We start from the raw sequence: 17,448 nt of genomic DNA, 5'->3' as shown, positions 1-17,448 counted from the left end.
TACAACGATTTTGAAACCTCATGGTTCTCTTCAAGTGTACAGTACTGTCAAATATGTTTATCATGATAAAGGTCCAAAATTAGGACCGAAACGTTGATCTAAACGTTTTGTTTAATAAATACAGGTCAATGTATCAAGGCCATTTTAGTACAAAACTGGGGCTGTTATATCCTGCACATATGAATCAAAGTACTTTGCTTCCATTTTGCTGCATCTGCCCCAGCTTGTGGCCTCGGAAGTGACAGTGGGAGGAGTCGGGAAGAAAGTTAAATGGTGTACATAACCTGCTTTAACATCAGATGCAAGATCCTGTTCTTACATATAACGCAACTCTGCTCCAAAAAACGCGGGATAGACACCACCATGTTGGAGAGTGCGTCTTATAGAGGTCCAAATAAAGTAGACTGAATTAAAGTGAAATACAAAACAAAGAAAACCTAAGTACAACTATCTAAATACCTATAATCAATACGGTGATAGTAAAGTGAATAATAAATAATGATACATATAAATTTTTTTTTTTTATATATGTGCAAAATATAATCTCAAAATCCAAATGGAAGATACTGTACAACTGCTTTTCTTAGGCCGTGATTATACCAAAAATCGCCGTCGTCGTCGCATGGCGCGACTGAAAAACAAATTGTTGTAATCAAATTAAAGTAAACCTACCTCGCCCGCCACACATACTGCAAAGCGTCAGCCACATGAAGAGACCTTCAAAATTGTTTTCTTGAGGCGACGGTCGCGTCACGTGAACGGTTCAGCCAATGAGGGTGAACCACTCACAGCCACGCCTCCACCACGCCTCCCTGTCTCTTCTGCTATTCTTCTCTCCAGTCTCCCGTGTATACTAAAGATGCCGCTCGGCAGCAGCTCAGGGTGATGTGACCAGATCGCGCTGCCGCCCGCCGGCATCTGGTATAATCAAGGCCTTAAGCTTCTGAGATGCTGCTCCAGTAAAGAGACCTTCCGGGTGGTCTTATACAGAGTGTAGTTGGAGCGGAACTCTCAGGAAGCGTATGCATTATAAACACAAAGGACACATATAGTGGGATATGTCTGATACTTGAAAATATTAGAGGTTGGGTGGGTATTATTACACTCACAAAGTTCATGGTTTATGACATTTCAGTGCGGCCATTTTGACGCAGGCATTTAGCCGCCTGCCAGCCGCAGGGTACAGCTAGCCTCCGGCCGTTTCACCACAAAGTAAGTCTCTAACCTTAACCCTGTACCGCTAATCGGACCCCTTACCCTAAACCCAGGTCTGCTTTTAAAGGAATAAATAAGAGATATTGCTGCATACCAATATAAGGAAACTTCTTATATTCACCGGTGCTCCTGGTTCAGGGAATCCCTGTCTGCACTCCAAGTTTCGGCAATCAGATAGGAAACAGGGCACCATGGATTTCTGCAAAAAAAAAATATTTATTGGGCCAACGTGACGTTTCGGCAGGCGCTGCTGCCTTTCTCAGGTTTGGCTGGCGATTATGTCACGCGCCAACCATGCGAGCAGATATCAGAGGTCCGTGATGACGTCGGATGCCAACCAAAAGATGGCGGAACCCACAGATGAAAACGGAGGACACCTGGAGTTTGATTGGGAAGGAGGAACACCGTGGGACATTGGGGGATATAAAGCAGAAACACTGGTGGGGTGTTAGTGTGCCAACCAAACGTGAGAAAGGCAGCTTTTAATGGGAGCCAGAGGGAAGAAGCTACTACAGGACATTTATCTAGGTGGATGTATATACCTCAAACAAAGCTGAGACTGTTGGACGTCCATTTCCTTCCCCTCTTCGCCACTCCGGTGCACACTCTCTGGAGGTGACGTCACGCAGAGAAACGAAGACGGTGTTCGGAATGGAGACACGGATGTCTGCGCCTTTAGCCTGAGGGCTCCAATGCGTATTTAAATGGATGTTTGGGAGTGTTTTTGTTCTAGTTTTAATACATATGTAGCCCTTTTTCTGAACCCTCCCAAAGGAACTACTGGTCGCTGTACAACACCTGCGGCTCCAGGAGATCTGAGCCTCCGCTAGCTGGGAGCCTGGGGTAACACTTACACATTTCCTTAGCGCAGCGCCTTCACTTACCCAGGATCCCCGTGATGTGAGATTCCCCTGGGCAAGAAACATACAATAACTAGCACACCGTGTGTATGATAACCAATACCTTTTACTTGAGAACATACACACATATATCAACAATAGAATAACAGGTGTCCCTCTACAGAGGAGACACTAATAACCAAGGCGTCTCACCAAACGCTTCCCCCAACACCGAGTGATCCCACCCAGTGTCCATAGGATCCCCACCCAATGTCCCGCACTCATGCAGAGAGAGAGGATATGGGTGACTGCGCAGTCACTATTAAGCTAAGGGCCCGTTGGTGCACTTGTGGATGTAAAGTACCTGCCGAGCACTCCAGTACTCGGATCAGCAACTGCTTCACAAAGGATCCATCGCTCGGTGATTCCGTCTGATCCCAACGGGTTCTTTGCACGAGGACCGCCAAGGGCGATCTCACCCTGGATATAGTCTCTGTGGGCCCCGACTTGAGCCCGAACCTCTTCACAGGAACCGCAGCGTCCGCTGTGTCCCTATCTATCACTGGCACTACGTGAAACGGTCCCTAACCTAGGGCCTGTCCCTGTAGCACCACAAACTGGGGAGTGAGGACCTATCTGGGAACTAAAGGGTTAATAGCCTGCTCCGCTCCCTTAACTCTTCCCGGTCCTGACTCTAGCTAATACTAACAGCGCCTGCAGCAAACACACTGCACACACTCAGTCAACCTGCAGCAACCCGCTGCACACATTGTGCCTACTTGTCAGCGCTCACAGCACTACCAGCCGTGACACTGACAAGACCGCACACTAACACACCTAAGGGCAGAGTCCCTAACCTAATGCCTGTCCCTCAGTACTACCCACTACCCTGGTGGGGATTGGGGCCTGCCTGGGACTTGGGGATCCTTACCTGGTGCAGGAGCCACTTGCTCCTTACACCCTTCCTCCCCCTTCCTGCTCCCAGCTCCAACTGCCTGCGTGGGCTCAGCGCGCGAAAAGTATCCTTTCTTCTGCAGGGAGATCCTAAGCCCTATTGGCTCCCTGGCATCACTTGGGGCGCGCAGAGGCTCCTGGAACTAGTAGTCCCTGCCTAGAGCCTTCCCTGGTAGGCTAGGGTTTCGCAGGCTTTCTGGGCACTGTACTGCGCATGCGCGATCTGTCTGGGGCCTTCCCTGCGCCTGCTTGTCACTGCGCATGCGCAAACTATTGCGCAATGTCGGCGCCCTGTTCCCCGAGTCGCCGGGAACTCGGCAACGCGATCGCGGCCCTAACAACGGGCCGCTCGCGTCCCCGGCAACCGCCCGCATCAGGGAACAGCGCACGGCTCCCTGCACTAGCCCCCTCCCTCGCGTTGTGCCGGCGGGTCCGTCGCTGGCTCCGGCGGCACGCTACAGAGAGGGACAAGGAGTGAAAAATAAGAACGGGGCTACACATATATAAAGAATTTCCATGCGTAATTACGCTATGTTCCTATCTCATCTATTTAAAGATTACTTAGAAGATTTCTGCTTTACTGATGAGCCTGATTTAGACATCAACTTTGCGAGTGTAATAATACCCACCCAATAATCTAATATCAGACATATCGCACTTTATGTGTCCTTTGTGTTTTATCCGTGAATTGAAGAGAAGTAAGAATATTTACTATAGAAAGTCAAAGCAAGTGCTCTATAAATGTAATATATCACACATGCAGATATCCACAAAAGGGATATATATCAATAACCATCCCATGTAAAAAATAAAAAATAAAAGATTTGTTTTCTCTATCATGAGTTTTTAAATAATGTGCAATAGAAAATTCACGGAGTGCTCTGGAGAGAAAAGTTTCTCTTTGGGAACATTCTTATGATAACAGATAAGGTCTTGACAAGTCAGAGTCCACGGTGTTACCCAACGCCTGTTCCTGTCTTGGGTAATGTCACGTTATGAGCCCTGATTTAACAGAGCTTTGTGGAACTAGGCCTTTGCCATTATTCCTCATAGCTAAAACATTCCTGAAGAATTGTCTTTGCAGAAACTAGTGCCCACTGATTGCATATCCAAATTCAGCCGCAGACAACAAACGGAATGTTACGTCATGCATATTTAAAATAAAAAGGAGATTTGTGTTGACACCAAAGCTCCAGAGGGACCCCTAGTGTCTACATATTGTATAGTTGAGCATAACAATTTGTACTTTGCAACTGCAGATTCCTTGCCGGTTGTGATATCATTTAGCAGACCCACATTAGAGTTTTAATGGATTAAATTATATTATACGATGACATCAAAGGTCTTTTCTTCCAGTGTACTGTCAAATATGTAGGAGGAGCATTTTTATTAAATACTTTTGGGTGTGAAAGTACCACTGTGTTTTCATTGGCTCTCATGTTCTCTTCTATCTATATTTGGGGGGCCAACTCCAGTCCTGAAGGTTTTCAGGATATCCCTGCTTCAGCACAGGTGGTGCAGTCTTTGACTGAGCCACTTGTGCTGAAGCAGGGATATATATCCTGAAAACTTGATCTGTTTGTAGTTCTTGAGTACTGGAGTTGGCTACCTGTGATCCATATTAACACATGGGCAATAGAAAGATATGCTATCGTCAACACTAATTCAAACCCCGGGTTCTAAGTATCCAGGCAATTTTACCCACAACTGGAGCATTTTCATCCTGTTCCTATGTCTTTGGTTACATTTTTGCCCCCATCTGCCCAGCTTTCGGGGTTAGGTTATATGGTGCACAGATTATAATGAGATCCCATTCTGCGTCTCTGTGCGCCGTACTGTTTTCCTTTTATTTGCCCAAACAAATCTGCTTCATCTGAAGAGGCATAAAATGAACTCGGCATCAGATGTAAGAAACTGTTCTTGCATCTCTTCTCCAAAAAGCACACACTTTTGTCTACGATGATACTTAGACTCCACCATGTTTGGAGAGTGTCGTCTGTCTTAGGCCTCGTTCAGGGTGCTGGCTTCGGAGGGAGGGCGTGCTGCCGTGCGAGCTGCCGTGGGACACAATGTATTAAAATTGAATATTGGTTGTCAGGGTAGCAACCGCCCTGTCTCCGAAGTACAGAGTTGACGCTGGCTACAGTTTCAATAAACGAAAATTTCGTTTTTTGGAGCTGCAGCAGTGTCACAGGGACCTAGGCAGCCAATGAAATCATTCTTGAGAATGATTTTCATGACTGCAACCTCGATACTTAACCTGCCGTGTGTAACCCCGCCCCCTCCTCAACGCTGAAAAGTCTGCTGGGGGATAAACACAGATCGCCCAGCAAACTGCCGCTCTGCCGCCCTCCCTCCAACTCCTGCAGCTGGCACCCTGAACGAGGCCTTAAAGCGGTTAAAATGAACTAGACTGAATTGAAGAGAAGTAAAGTGCACTACTAATTTAATATGTCACAGATACACACAGCTTAACAATGGATATTCACCAAGGTAGTTCAGATCCATCCCATGAAAAACACTTTCCCGTTTTCGCTATGCTGAGATTTTCAATGATGTGCATGAGACAATTGACGGAGTGCTCTGGAGAGAACAATTTCTTTGTGGGGACATTCTTGTGATAAGGTCTTGACAGGTCAGTGTCCACAGTGCCAGGATGCAGAGAAACACAGATGACTTTGCTTTGTCCTCTTCCTAGTTCAACAGAGAGGTTCCTGGTGGCCATATTTAGGGCAGCTTTAGACATTCGGTAGCCATACCACCCACCTAAGACTTGAAGCATACATTTATTACTAGTCCATTCGCAAACGACTAACAAATACATGCATTAAAAACATGTGTACATTAAGAATCTGCATACACATAGAATTCCATCAAAGATAAATCATTGTGGGATAAAGCAAACAAGACAGACATATTAAACCCACCACAAGTCTGGACATCAGTCTATTACAGTGGAAACTCTGTCCATCCCTGGATGGAAACAAATTGTTGTCAACAAGAAAGATGCCAACAAGCCAAGGGTTCCCAATGATGTCATGAAGGAAGCTTTACAGCCACCGGAAAAAATGGGCTAGTGGCTTCTTCTGAATAGGGAGGCTCTGAACACCGTAGTTCTAGGGACCCCATAGTTTGAAAACTGCTGCAATGTTATAAATAATATAATGCCATGTGAAAATATAAGAGGTTTCGAATTATCTACAAATAATTGACATAAATAAAGCTATTTCCCCATTTAAATTATATATATATATATATATATATATATATATATATATATATATATATATATATACATACACATATATATATATATATATATATATACATACACACACACATATTTTAAGTTATGGTGGGTGAAAAAGGCGACAAAAAACTTCCACCGTTAGCATATATCCAATAAAGAATATCACTTGTGAGCACATTTACATGTCTGAGACAGGTCTGCAACCCTGCCTTTCCCCATTATGACCTAGCACACAGTGCTTCCACTGCAGCAAGAGATTCTGGGAAATGACATGCAAATGGGCACACAATGTGTCACCTTTTGCCTGAAATTAATTTTTACATGGAACCCTTATAAGCAAATGCTCTGCTGTTCACACCTCTTTTAAGCACATCATGGGATTAGATGCAACGCCAGTCAAACCACTCACAGTCAGACAGTCGTCACGTAGTGTCTCGTTGTCATGGCAACATGGCGTCATTTGACGCCGCGCGACCATTTCAACGGGAGATGCAGGGTGAGACACTGAAGTTTGACAGAGATGCTGGAAAATGCTGGGAGACGCTGCATCCTGCCGCAGCACCCCGACGCCAGTAACACGACAGCGGGCAAAATGCACTGGCCCCAGGCGAGGCGGGCGAGTGCATTTGTCGAGACCTGTATATATATATATATATATATATATATATATATATATATATGAAAAAAGAAAGGTGCGCAAATATAACTAACAAACAGTAACCTGTGTATAAGTGGATGCTGCCACAATGTAAGGAAAACACACAATTCAAATATATAGAAGGGTAAAGAAAAAACAAAATGGTGGTCAGTGGTTTGCGCCTTTTGTTTTTTCTTTACACACACATATATATATATATATATTACAACTTCATTAAAAAAAAAGCTATTTTCATTTATATGTCCATTGTCCTTACCATTGTCACCTATAGAGCCTACTTTAGCAGTCATATTAACAAGTATGGCACTGTGCTGTCTGGACTTGTCAGAACACTGTGCTCCAAATGCCCCTGTTCCTTTCATCAGCAAAGGGGCAAAATATTTAGCCATCATCAAGGGCCCAATGGTGTTTGTAGCAAGTGTCACTGAAAGACCCTGAAAAACAAGAACACAAACAAGTTATGTTCATCTGACAGAAGAAAAACAGGAGTTATTACAGCTCAACCCCGTTATATTGCAATCCACTACAACGCAGATCCGCATATAATACGGTCTAAGCGTGGCTCCCTTTTTTGGGGGCAAAACTTTAATAACACCTCCCCCCCTTGCTGTACCTCCGCCGGGGGAGCGGTGGAGGAGAGAGTCTGGGGAGTAGTAGGGAGAATCTCACCTTCACCAAATCAGGAGAGCTCTTTGGCGTAAGTTGAATAACCCCCTAATACTAAGAGCCAGTTGGCCACCGAGGCAGCACCCAAGGAATAGGCTGTCAGAGCCCATCTAGTAATTAAGGGGGTTATAGGGAGGACATCCCTAATTTTTTTGGCAGTCAGAGAAAAACATTTTTTATCGCTGGCATGGATGGAAATTTCAGCGTTTTCTTCCCCTTATTACAAACAGCTGTAGAATCCCTGAAATATGCTATTTTATAGGATTAATTCTGCTGATACAGAGGACGGTGCAGATCTTAACCCCATGAGTGCCAGATTGATCATATCCAATTAATGTGCTATCAAGGAGTTAAGCAGTGCCCTGCAAGGTGGGAAACCACCCTTCCACCGACTCACCATGGGCTTCTCCTGCACTGTCCATATACAATAGAATACTTCCTTAGCTTCTCTAATTGGTAGTTGGGCAGCAAAAGGGAACGATGCCTTCTCCGTGTGCACAACAAAATTACTTTTTGGGTCCTAGTCGGTGCCAGGGTGTATATTCTTATAGTGCCTCTGCTACTTCAAAATGTACCAATGCTAGTGCATTGCAGCTTTAAAAACATAAATAAACTGTATACTTCTGCACACCCCCTTACCAATACGGTATCGCCTCAAACATTGTCCACCAGCACATGCAAAACACTATGCAATTTGTCACCAAGAGATAATTCTGTTTCTTTGAGCAGTGGAGTCTCATTTCCAAGTGACAAAGGCGCTTCAATATTGCATCCATTAAACATATTGATATATTCATAGCACAGGACTAGGATAAGGATGCAAACTGCTTGAAGGTAGTAAAGTCCCCAGATGGGCCAATGTACCCTGAAGGGTAAAGTGTAGGGCTAAAAAAAAACCATCAAACCCTCATTGGGATGGTCCCTGGACTCACATGTAGCAATCATGAATTGAAAAAGTACTCACTGAAATCTGTTAATCCTGATGTCCTGGAAGGCGTGCAGCCTGGAGTGAAGAGGTAAACATAAAGGTAAACATAAAGAGCAAGATGATTCTGGCGCAGCAACCAAGGAGTGGGTCCCAAACAAAGAAGGTTAAAAAGGTTATCAAGGAGATAAAGTGTTTTTTTGGAAACACGAAACGCGTAGGAGGGTTAGTGCCTCCACTTTTTTAGATGGATCAATAAAGTAATATTTTTAACCTTCTTTGTTTGGGACCCACTCCTTGGTTGCTGCGCCAGAATCATCTTGCTCTTTGAGCAGTGGCTCTGCTCTCCCTCTCCGATGTAGCAGACGTTATTACCCCCATTAAATAATCAAACCAACTAATGAATCTTTTAATTTTTGTACCCAGGTTTGAAGCAAGGGGTTACCGGAGCTAAACCCCATTATTTCAGCTCCAGGTACCCCCTGCTTCTGGAGATACTTACCTCCATAGTCTGAAATATATGTGTGCAGAGGTATATTTAATGGAGAAATTAAATCCCAGCTTTATTGTGCCTGTTCCTTTATCCAGGCAAAATATACAAAAACAACTAAATAACAAATCCCTATCCATTTGTAAGGGCTAACTTACTTCCCCAGACCCTATCTGCAGGACTGGAGGGATATTCCCATTACCAGTCTATCACCCCAAAGTCTCAGGAGGTACCTTAAGCAGGTGGCCCTCCATGTCAGTCTCTGGCAGGTTCCTGGGTCCTCTGTATCCAGGAAATATGGGTGTCTGGATGTCTTGATCTCAGCACAGCCTTTGTGCTCAAGACAGTGTCTGTGTGCAGGCTTCTCTGCTCTCCTGTGTCAGCCCAATTGTGAACTAAGGAATCCCTCTCCTGTTTCTCACATCAGGCTTTTCTCAGAGTCCTAATCAGCCAGGTGGAGTCTGGTTGATTGCCTGTGTGCAATTAACCAGCACGCTGCTGGATTTGGAGGCCGTTTCTCTCAAACAGTGAAACGTCCTTGTTACAGTGCGGCTAGATGCTTCGGCTGAGCTAACTGGGCTTTAAAGTTTAAAGCTCCCACGTCACATGGAATAATAGTGTAGCCATGCCTGGCTTGGCTACTAATGTGCCATCCCTGACATGTAAACACTGGTAACAGTGTGGGCAGTGTCAGGACCAATCCAGGGATTTTCCCCACAGAAGGCAGCTTCCTTGATTGACAGGGGAGGAGGCGGGCCAAGGCCTGTGTTATGCCCAATCCTGGGCTCAGACCATGGACCTTCCTCCCCGGTACTTACGGGGCTGCACACCTACATTTAGGCAGTGTCTCTCCCCCTGAGAGAGACTGGTAGTCACACAGTGGTGTACTGAGCACTGGCACCTTCTGTCCCCTCCCCTTAGGGGGAGTGAGGAGTGATTACCTTACCCCTCACTCTATTAGGGAGTCAGGGAAGAGCAAGGACTGCCCTTGGTGCCCTTGGCCAGGGGTGCATGTCGAGGACCCTCCTAAGGCTAAGGCAACGCTGTATGCGTCCGCCTTGCTTGCCGGCGGCACGTGCAAGTCATTATACCGCGATCTGTGGCAAACTTTTTTCGGGGTGGGGGGGGGGAGTCGTGGCCAAAACGGGTCGAAGGGGTGCGGCCATTGAGTCCAGGGAGAGGGGTGGAGGAGGTTGTGGTTGATGGAGCAGAGGTTGAGGGTCCGCTTGAGGGGGGGCTGTGGGTCCGGGAGGAAAGGGATAGATCGGGCCATCTACTTTGCGGTACATTTTGCACACTGATACACACACAGGCACACTTCCCTCCCAAGCCGCCTCCCGTAGTTCCCCTCCTTCCCTCCTCATTGGCTTACTCGCGTACCACGTGACGCGTCAGCGCTTCTGATCACCAGAGCCTTGTAGCTCCGGCCGGCTGACGCGTCACAGCACATAGTGAGCCACGTCGGAAGGAGGCAGTGGGGACCACCAGACTACAGTTAAGGGGCTGGTGGCCCAAGCGCACAGGCCGCGCGCGCCGCCGACCGCAGCGGGTCCTCAGCCTAAGGCTGGAGGCAGAGAGCTGTGAATGCAGATCCAGTGTATGTTGTTCATATGCTGAGAGAAGAATAAAGTGTTCTAGTTGTTCATATATGTGGCGAAATTGGGGGTAATCAGCGCATTAATAAAGGCAGTGGGCTCGGCTGGTTACCCCTATTTCATATTGGGGATGAAGGGGTTAATTTTATATGCTGTTCCCCTTTTAAGACTGCTAATTTAGGAACGGAGTGAGCCAGCACCCTGATTTTTTATGTGCAACCCCCCCCCCCCCCCCCCCAGTACACACATATTAAAAATATAACTTTGTCATAAGGGAAACATACATTTTTGATAAAGTGCCTTCTGTTGCAGTTAACATGTACCGGCAGGATGCTATTTTTTTTCTGCCTGCCTTTGTAAGGCATTAGGGAACAAATGTTATGCATAGATGAAAGACCCCCCCGGTTGGGAGATGCCGATGGGTCTAGTAGATGAAAGACTCCAGATTCTTAAAGTGTCACTTAATCAGGATGTTTCTGAGTAGCAGGTCCTGTTACTCAGCCTGGATATTTCACACCTTGGGACCAAACTCCAGACATTGCGTCCCCAGAAATGAGTGGCCCCTTTTTACTCAGCAGTGCTACCAAGCTGCTTACTGAGCATGCTCAGAGTTACCTGAGCTGGCTGTAGGATTTGCCCATGTGACCTGGCAGGTTCTGATAGGAGGAAGATAATTCCTTGCCAATGGGATGAGGCTAATGTAACACTTCACAGGCCCTTGTCCTTAAAAAGGCCTGTACCTCTCATTCCTGTGTTATTCCTGTGTTGTTCCTGCTGTTATTCCTGTGGTGTTCCTGCTGTTGTTACCTGATTTCTTCAAGTGGATAAGACCTAAGTACAGCGGCTACGATTCCAGAACGCAAGGGGTTAAAAAACATTGCAACAAGGAAACTTGCCCTGCTTCAGGATTTCGTTAGCCCTGGGGATCCAGACCGAACCCATAAAGAACCAGAAAAGACTTTGCACATTCACAGAAGGATTGGGGCTGGCAATTTGTGCCCTTGCAAAAGGACTACATTTTAAAAGACAATCTCCTGGTGCTTTGCACCTTTCTGGACCTTATCCTGTTTCTCTACCCGTGAGTGTAATTATTAAGTTTATTCTGCAGTTGTCGTGTGTTTGCCTATCAAGGGAATAAATCTCAGTTTATTTTGCTCAACCTGTTCTGCTCAATCAGGACCCACGAAATATAAATGTGTTATTAAGCACGTCTCCCGTCACAATATATACTCCTGCCTGGTGTGCAATCTATCTGGGGGGAGTAGAGTAAGTCCTACTGCAGGGATTGTCTCCACATCCCTGGAGCCTGCAGCAGATGGAGGCGCTGATCACCATGAGATAAAGACCAGTCAGCTACCCCAGAAGCCTGTCCTGATGTCCCCAACACCACCGGTGGATGACTCCGCATCCTGTGAACCAACAGGTATCCAGCACCAACAGGTATCCAGCACTACACACCTGGTAACAGGGGAATCTCCCAGAGGATGGGGGAAACACCATTACATTTGGAGGCACTGCTGAGATACTCAACAGGACAGGCTTTCAGCTAAGCAGAACGGAAGGAACACAAGTATGCTTCCAATGTGAGTACTGCAGAAGGATGGGAGGCTGGGTGTAGCTCTAGGGGACTCCTGCATACTATAACAGGGGTCCAACTTTCACGACAGGGAGCTGCAGCCTATGCTAACCTGAAGGGCAAACTGTGCTGAATCAGATGGCTATTGCTGTTTTCTGAGTCACCCTGAGGACTGATAGGTGTAGGATGCCTGGAGGGGGTGTTTTGTTTGGCAGGGCCCCAGAAACTTCTGGAAAGGGTCTGCAATGTCAGGGCCATAAGCAGGGTGGCATAACATAATGATAGGTAGTGTCTGAGGAGGGGTGCCTGAATCGCAGGGTCCGTGAACCTATGCTGGAGGAGCTATCACTTTATCACTAGTCGTTGATGCACAGGGAGCCACAGTACTCATAATGGACTGTTATCGTGTGCAGCATATTGGAGGGAGTTTTTCCTAGCCTGGGGTATATTGATGCTCAGCTAGTCAGCTACCATGTGTTGCTGCAGCTGAAGGAGCGCGGGTTCCCGCCAAAATCAAGGGGACAGCACAGTAAGGCACTTTATTCTACTCAAAATGGTGGTTCCAGTGAAAGGGGATGGACCTGACAGAAATTGCGATCCAAAATGGCGGTTCCCGATGAAAATGGAGACTGCATGGTGTTTGCAAAAGGGTTGCAAGCCTTTTTCTGCAAGAGCTCGGCGAAAAAGCTGAAGCCGCACCAACCCGCTGTGATTGGCTCAGCGTGGAGCCAAAGTCATGCCCTTCTACAGTGTGCCCCTGCTCTTGACTCCACCAGAGGGAGGGGACACTGTGAGAAACAATCAACATAGACCGTCTACAATGAGGGAGGAGCCGGATGCGAGCTGCCCCACCTTCAGTTCCTCGAAGCTAGCAAGCAGACTGGAGCTTCAGCTACAGTGCTGCTAAATTTTGCTACCCAGACTATTACCATGGCTGAGTGCAAGATCACTAAATATCGGCTACCAGGGGGCTTCCTGGTGGTGGAGGTGGGCGGCAAGTGCTTTGTAAAATGCTTATGTCCGCAATGCAACTTCCCTGGTGGAGACGCCAGCCCAACTGCCACCTGTGCACAGTGTGGGACTTTCTAAATGAGGCCTGCAGTACTAATGCCATCCGACCCAATAAAGAAGGAAGACCGGGCCGTCACACCGATCGGTGCGGCCTACACAGAGACCTGGGATGCGGATGCTCCAGTGGGCCCGTGTGCCCTAGCGGACCCTCCAGGGGGCCCGTGTGCCCCGGTTCCGGAATCGGTTCCAGAGCCGGGAACAGAGCGACCAGAACCACCAGGTAATGTGACTGCACAGGGTGAGGAGGGGCTACTATCGCTGGTGGCGCAGGAGCTATACCGCTGCCTGCTTATTGCCGCCAGTGAACGGAGATGCTCCGGTGCCTGTGCCCTGAGGAGGTGTCCCTACCCTTGTCTGACGACGATCGTAGCAGTGCCACCTGGCGTATCGCCCCATCGAGCCTGTGGAAAAAGACACACCTACCTGCCGTGCTGAGCAGGCAAGACGCCCACACGGCAAGCGCTGGTGAGCCCGGATCAGCGCCATGCACGTGGCAGCTCCCAGCAAGGCAACGGCTGTACCTGCGGCTAGACCGGAAGACCCCGCGACCACCCGGATCCAGCGGAGCGGTAAGGAACCACCCCCTTACTCTCTCCAGGACCCAGCGAAGGCATTCGGTGAGGAGGTAGCAGTTGGTACTTTCTCCAACGCGGTAGATGCCAACATCCATTCGGTGCCCAATCATTTTTCTGGTTTACGCCAGGTTCAACTTGGCAGACTATTTAACTCACTTTTTCTTGGCACACAAAAACATTATTTTTAGTACATACTAGTAACATCTGTACGTCTAGCGCAGTCTATTTTCGTGTGCCAAAAAATAAGCTCTAAAGAGTCAATCCAGGCCGGATTGAAGCAGGGGGTCTCTGGAGCTGAACCCCATTCCTTTCAGCTCTGGGAACCCCCTGATATTGGAGGTACTTACCTCCGTAGGGGGTGCCTGTAGCCACGCCAGGGTACACTAAATGGCTGCTTTTCAGAGTTCCGGGCCAATAGGAAGCCGTGATGTCATCAGGTTCGGCTTCCTATTGGCCCATGTGATCAGGTAGCTGAAGACTGCAGGAGATACCAGCACCCTCTTCGGAGGTAAGACATTTCAGGTTAGTACATAGGCAATCACAAGCGCATTTTAAAACAAGACTTGCTTGCCCTAAATAAGCAGTTTGCAACGCACAGTAGATTTGTTCCATCCCCTTATTAATCTCAAACTATATATTATGTTGACCTTTTTAAATAGCAATTCATTTGGTGGGAGCATCAACCCCTTTTCATCATCATTTTTATGTTTTCTCCAAACATTATGTCATGAAAAATCTGCAACTATGCCAATACATTTTAACTTGTTGAGGACCTTAATATTGCATTATTGCAAGCACAATATGCACTAGTGACCAATATATTATTGTACTAGTTCAGTGTTTTTTTCGACAGGGCTTCCTAGGAGTCGTAGGGTTCCCCAGAAATACCTAACGGGTTCCCTACAATTTTTAGGTCATTTGAAAATTGTACCAAATGCATAAGAATTTACAATGCATCTGCTGTCAGACACGCTATTAGAGAGGGTTGGGGTTCCTTACATTGCATCAGATCTCAGACGCGCTATTAGAGAGGGTTGGGGTTCCTTACATTGCATCAGATCTCAGACGCGCTATTAGAGGGGGTTGGGGTTCCTTACAATGCATCTGATCTCAGACGCACTATTAGAGGGGGTTGGGGTTCCTTACAATGCATCTGATCTCAGACGCGCTATTAGAGGGGGTTGGGGTTCCTTACAATGCATCTGATCTCAGACGCGCTATTAGAGAGGGTTGGGGTTCCTTACAATGCATCAGATCTCAGACGCTATTAGAGAGGGTTGGGGTTCCTCAGAATTTCGCAATATAATTATAGGGTTCCTTAACCAAAAAAAAGGTTGGAAACCACTGTACCTGTGGTTAAAGATTACCACTAGTTTTATATTTTCACTCACAAAAGTAGCACTCTCTTTATATACAAACTTACAGTTCAACTTCCTTTTAAAGAAATAGGGACTAAAAATAAAAAAACACACTTTACCTTTCCTATTTAACAAACATAATAGTGTTTAAAGATTTCTAAAGCACATAACAGATAGGTTTGCCCCAGTGTTTAATACATGTACCTTATACATTGTACCAGGTACACTAAGGGCAAAGGCTTGGTTTTCAGCGGCAGATCGGGCTGACCGTGCAGATAGAGCAGCCAGCTGTTCCAAACGGAAGTCATCAAGTGACATGGAAGTCCCAGGGCACACTGGTACTGCCGGACCCCTGGCACTGATCCACTTGATAAATTAGGCATTGCTGTACCACATTTTTTAAGCCACCTCGACCACTATGTTACAAAGGGTACAAAGAGCAAATGATACATTTTGGGTTTGTGATGTCCAAAGAAGCAGTGGTTATAAAATTAAGCAAACTAATAAAAATGTTTTACTTATTAATGTTCAGTGACAAACTGTGTGCTCATTTGCATGGCATTGCCCAGAATCCCTGGAAGCACTGTATGCTAAGAGATAATGGGGAAAGGCAGGGTTGCAGACGTGTCTGAGGCATGTGAATGTGCTCACAAGTGGTACAGTAGTTATGTTTGCTGGATTAATTCTTATGTTTCATTTCATGAAAAAAAAAAAAAAAAAACAGGGTCCCAAGATTTGCTTGATCTCTTTTTGCATTGGAGGGGCTTATGTCATCACTGCTTGGGTCAATAGCTGGGTGAGAGGTGCAATCCCCCGCCCAAATACTGTATACAAGTGACCAGTACCACAGTTTGCTAGCAGTACCTCTGTCTGCAGGGTTAATCAGTGATCACGTTTACATACTGTATGTGAGAGACCCCACCTCAGCAGAGACATCCCTCAGGCTCGTCTCGCCCTTTCCGCTGGGGTGAAGCATGGCCGAGGAATTAATTAACAGATCCAGACTGCCGAAGTCCAGCTGCACCCTCTCTGCAGCGTTGTGGATGTCATCTTGGCTGGTGACATCCAGCTTCAGGATAATGAGGGCCCCGGGGTATTGCTCCTTTAGGGCACAAAGCTGTGGGGCGGTACCGGGATCCCTGCACGTTGCGATCACATTGACCCGGTGTCTGGATAGAAGGGACTTGCAGAAATGAAGCCCGATCCCCTTGCTGGCTCCTTGCACTAGAGCAGACATACTGTATCTGTGATGTAACTGTGGAGCAGCAGAGAGCGAGACTATTAAGGCTTATGAAACCATATGGTATTTCCTTTACATAACATGGAATGCAGCGCCACCCACTGGAAGATGTCTGAAATGATTCAAACAATGAAACAAAACCTGTATTTCATTTTATTATCATTTATTTATAAAGCACCAACATATCGTCTGAGTAAATGAAGGTAAATATAATTTTGGGGGTGAACCAGAAATTATTTGCACTCTGCTTTTTATCTTTGTATTTTGATTTCTGTTTGTAATTATAATGTGATATCTGTGCTTTTGAACTTGGGATTCTGCATTATCTCTTTGTACATACCATATGTTATCTGTAACATTTGTTTTCTGTAATTATGTGTATGTAAAGTTTAAAAACAAAATCTTTAATAAATGGAATTAAAAAAAAAATACTTGAACTCCATAACCATCAGCTTTTGAGACACATCTGGGATTGAACCGATTTTATTATATTTTCAGCAGTTTTATTATTGCTAATATTTTTACATGTTATCATGGTCTGTTCTATAATTTTGTTTATTGGAACCACAATAGGCCACTGAAGACAAGGGTCCCAAATAACCTTAGAGGTGGTAAAAAGATGGGTTTAAACACACATTGATACCACCACTACTGTACATCAGTGTAGTATCGCCGTATTAACATACTATAACTACAGTACATTATTGCCACCCCTAACTCCATGTCATTGCAACCCTCCTTGCCCGGTTCTTAAGGAGTTTACATGCGCTGACTATATACATGGCTTTGCTCAGTATATGTAAGCTGGTCAGGGTGCTGGATCTGCACAAGCTGGGCATATTTCCGGGTGGAGAAAGGATGGGTGCCAGGAACTTTTGCAGTGCAAACAATGAACCTTTGTTAACATCCGTTGATAAGGTTCTTTTAATATGTCACATGCAGTGTATTTACAGGTCACTTCACATTATTGAATTGGTTGTACTATAATCTTCTGCTTCACTAGGTGCCCTCATCTTAACACCCAAGGAAGTGCTGA

The 17,448-nt window shown here is 46.1% G+C and overlaps 1 protein-coding gene and 1 long non-coding RNA gene across 5 annotated transcripts in view; one reads left to right on the top strand and one right to left on the bottom strand.

The window, feature by feature from the left end:
- LOC142502066 (uncharacterized) overlaps positions 1–17,448 on the top strand; it is a 65,414-nt gene that overhangs the window by 12,329 nt on the left and 35,637 nt on the right. The gene's annotated exons all lie outside the window — the stretch shown is intronic.
- LOC142502059 (C-signal-like) lies at positions 5,387–16,553 on the bottom strand. Of its 2 annotated transcripts, XR_012803634.1 has the most exons (5): positions 16,095–16,553; positions 15,377–15,588; positions 8,547–8,585; positions 7,173–7,350; positions 5,594–5,722 (listed from the first exon to the last, which is right to left on the bottom strand). XR_012803634.1 is itself a non-coding variant. In XM_075612863.1 (3 exons), exons 1-3 carry the CDS (start codon positions 16,407–16,409, stop codon positions 5,494–5,496), a joined length of 780 nt encoding a protein of 259 aa, XP_075468978.1. In that variant the 5' UTR covers positions 16,410–16,505; the 3' UTR covers positions 5,387–5,493. The 2 variants fall into 2 exon arrangements, 1 of the variants encoding a protein (XP_075468978.1); XM_075612863.1 differs by lacking the exons at positions 8,547–8,585; positions 15,377–15,588 and having other exon boundaries at positions 5,387–5,780; positions 16,095–16,505.

This window comes from Ascaphus truei, chromosome 8 (assembly GCF_040206685.1).
Source record: "Ascaphus truei isolate aAscTru1 chromosome 8, aAscTru1.hap1, whole genome shotgun sequence".
Lineage (NCBI taxonomy): Eukaryota > Metazoa > Chordata > Amphibia > Anura > Ascaphidae > Ascaphus > Ascaphus truei.
This window is presented reverse-complemented; position numbering and strand designations above follow the sequence as displayed.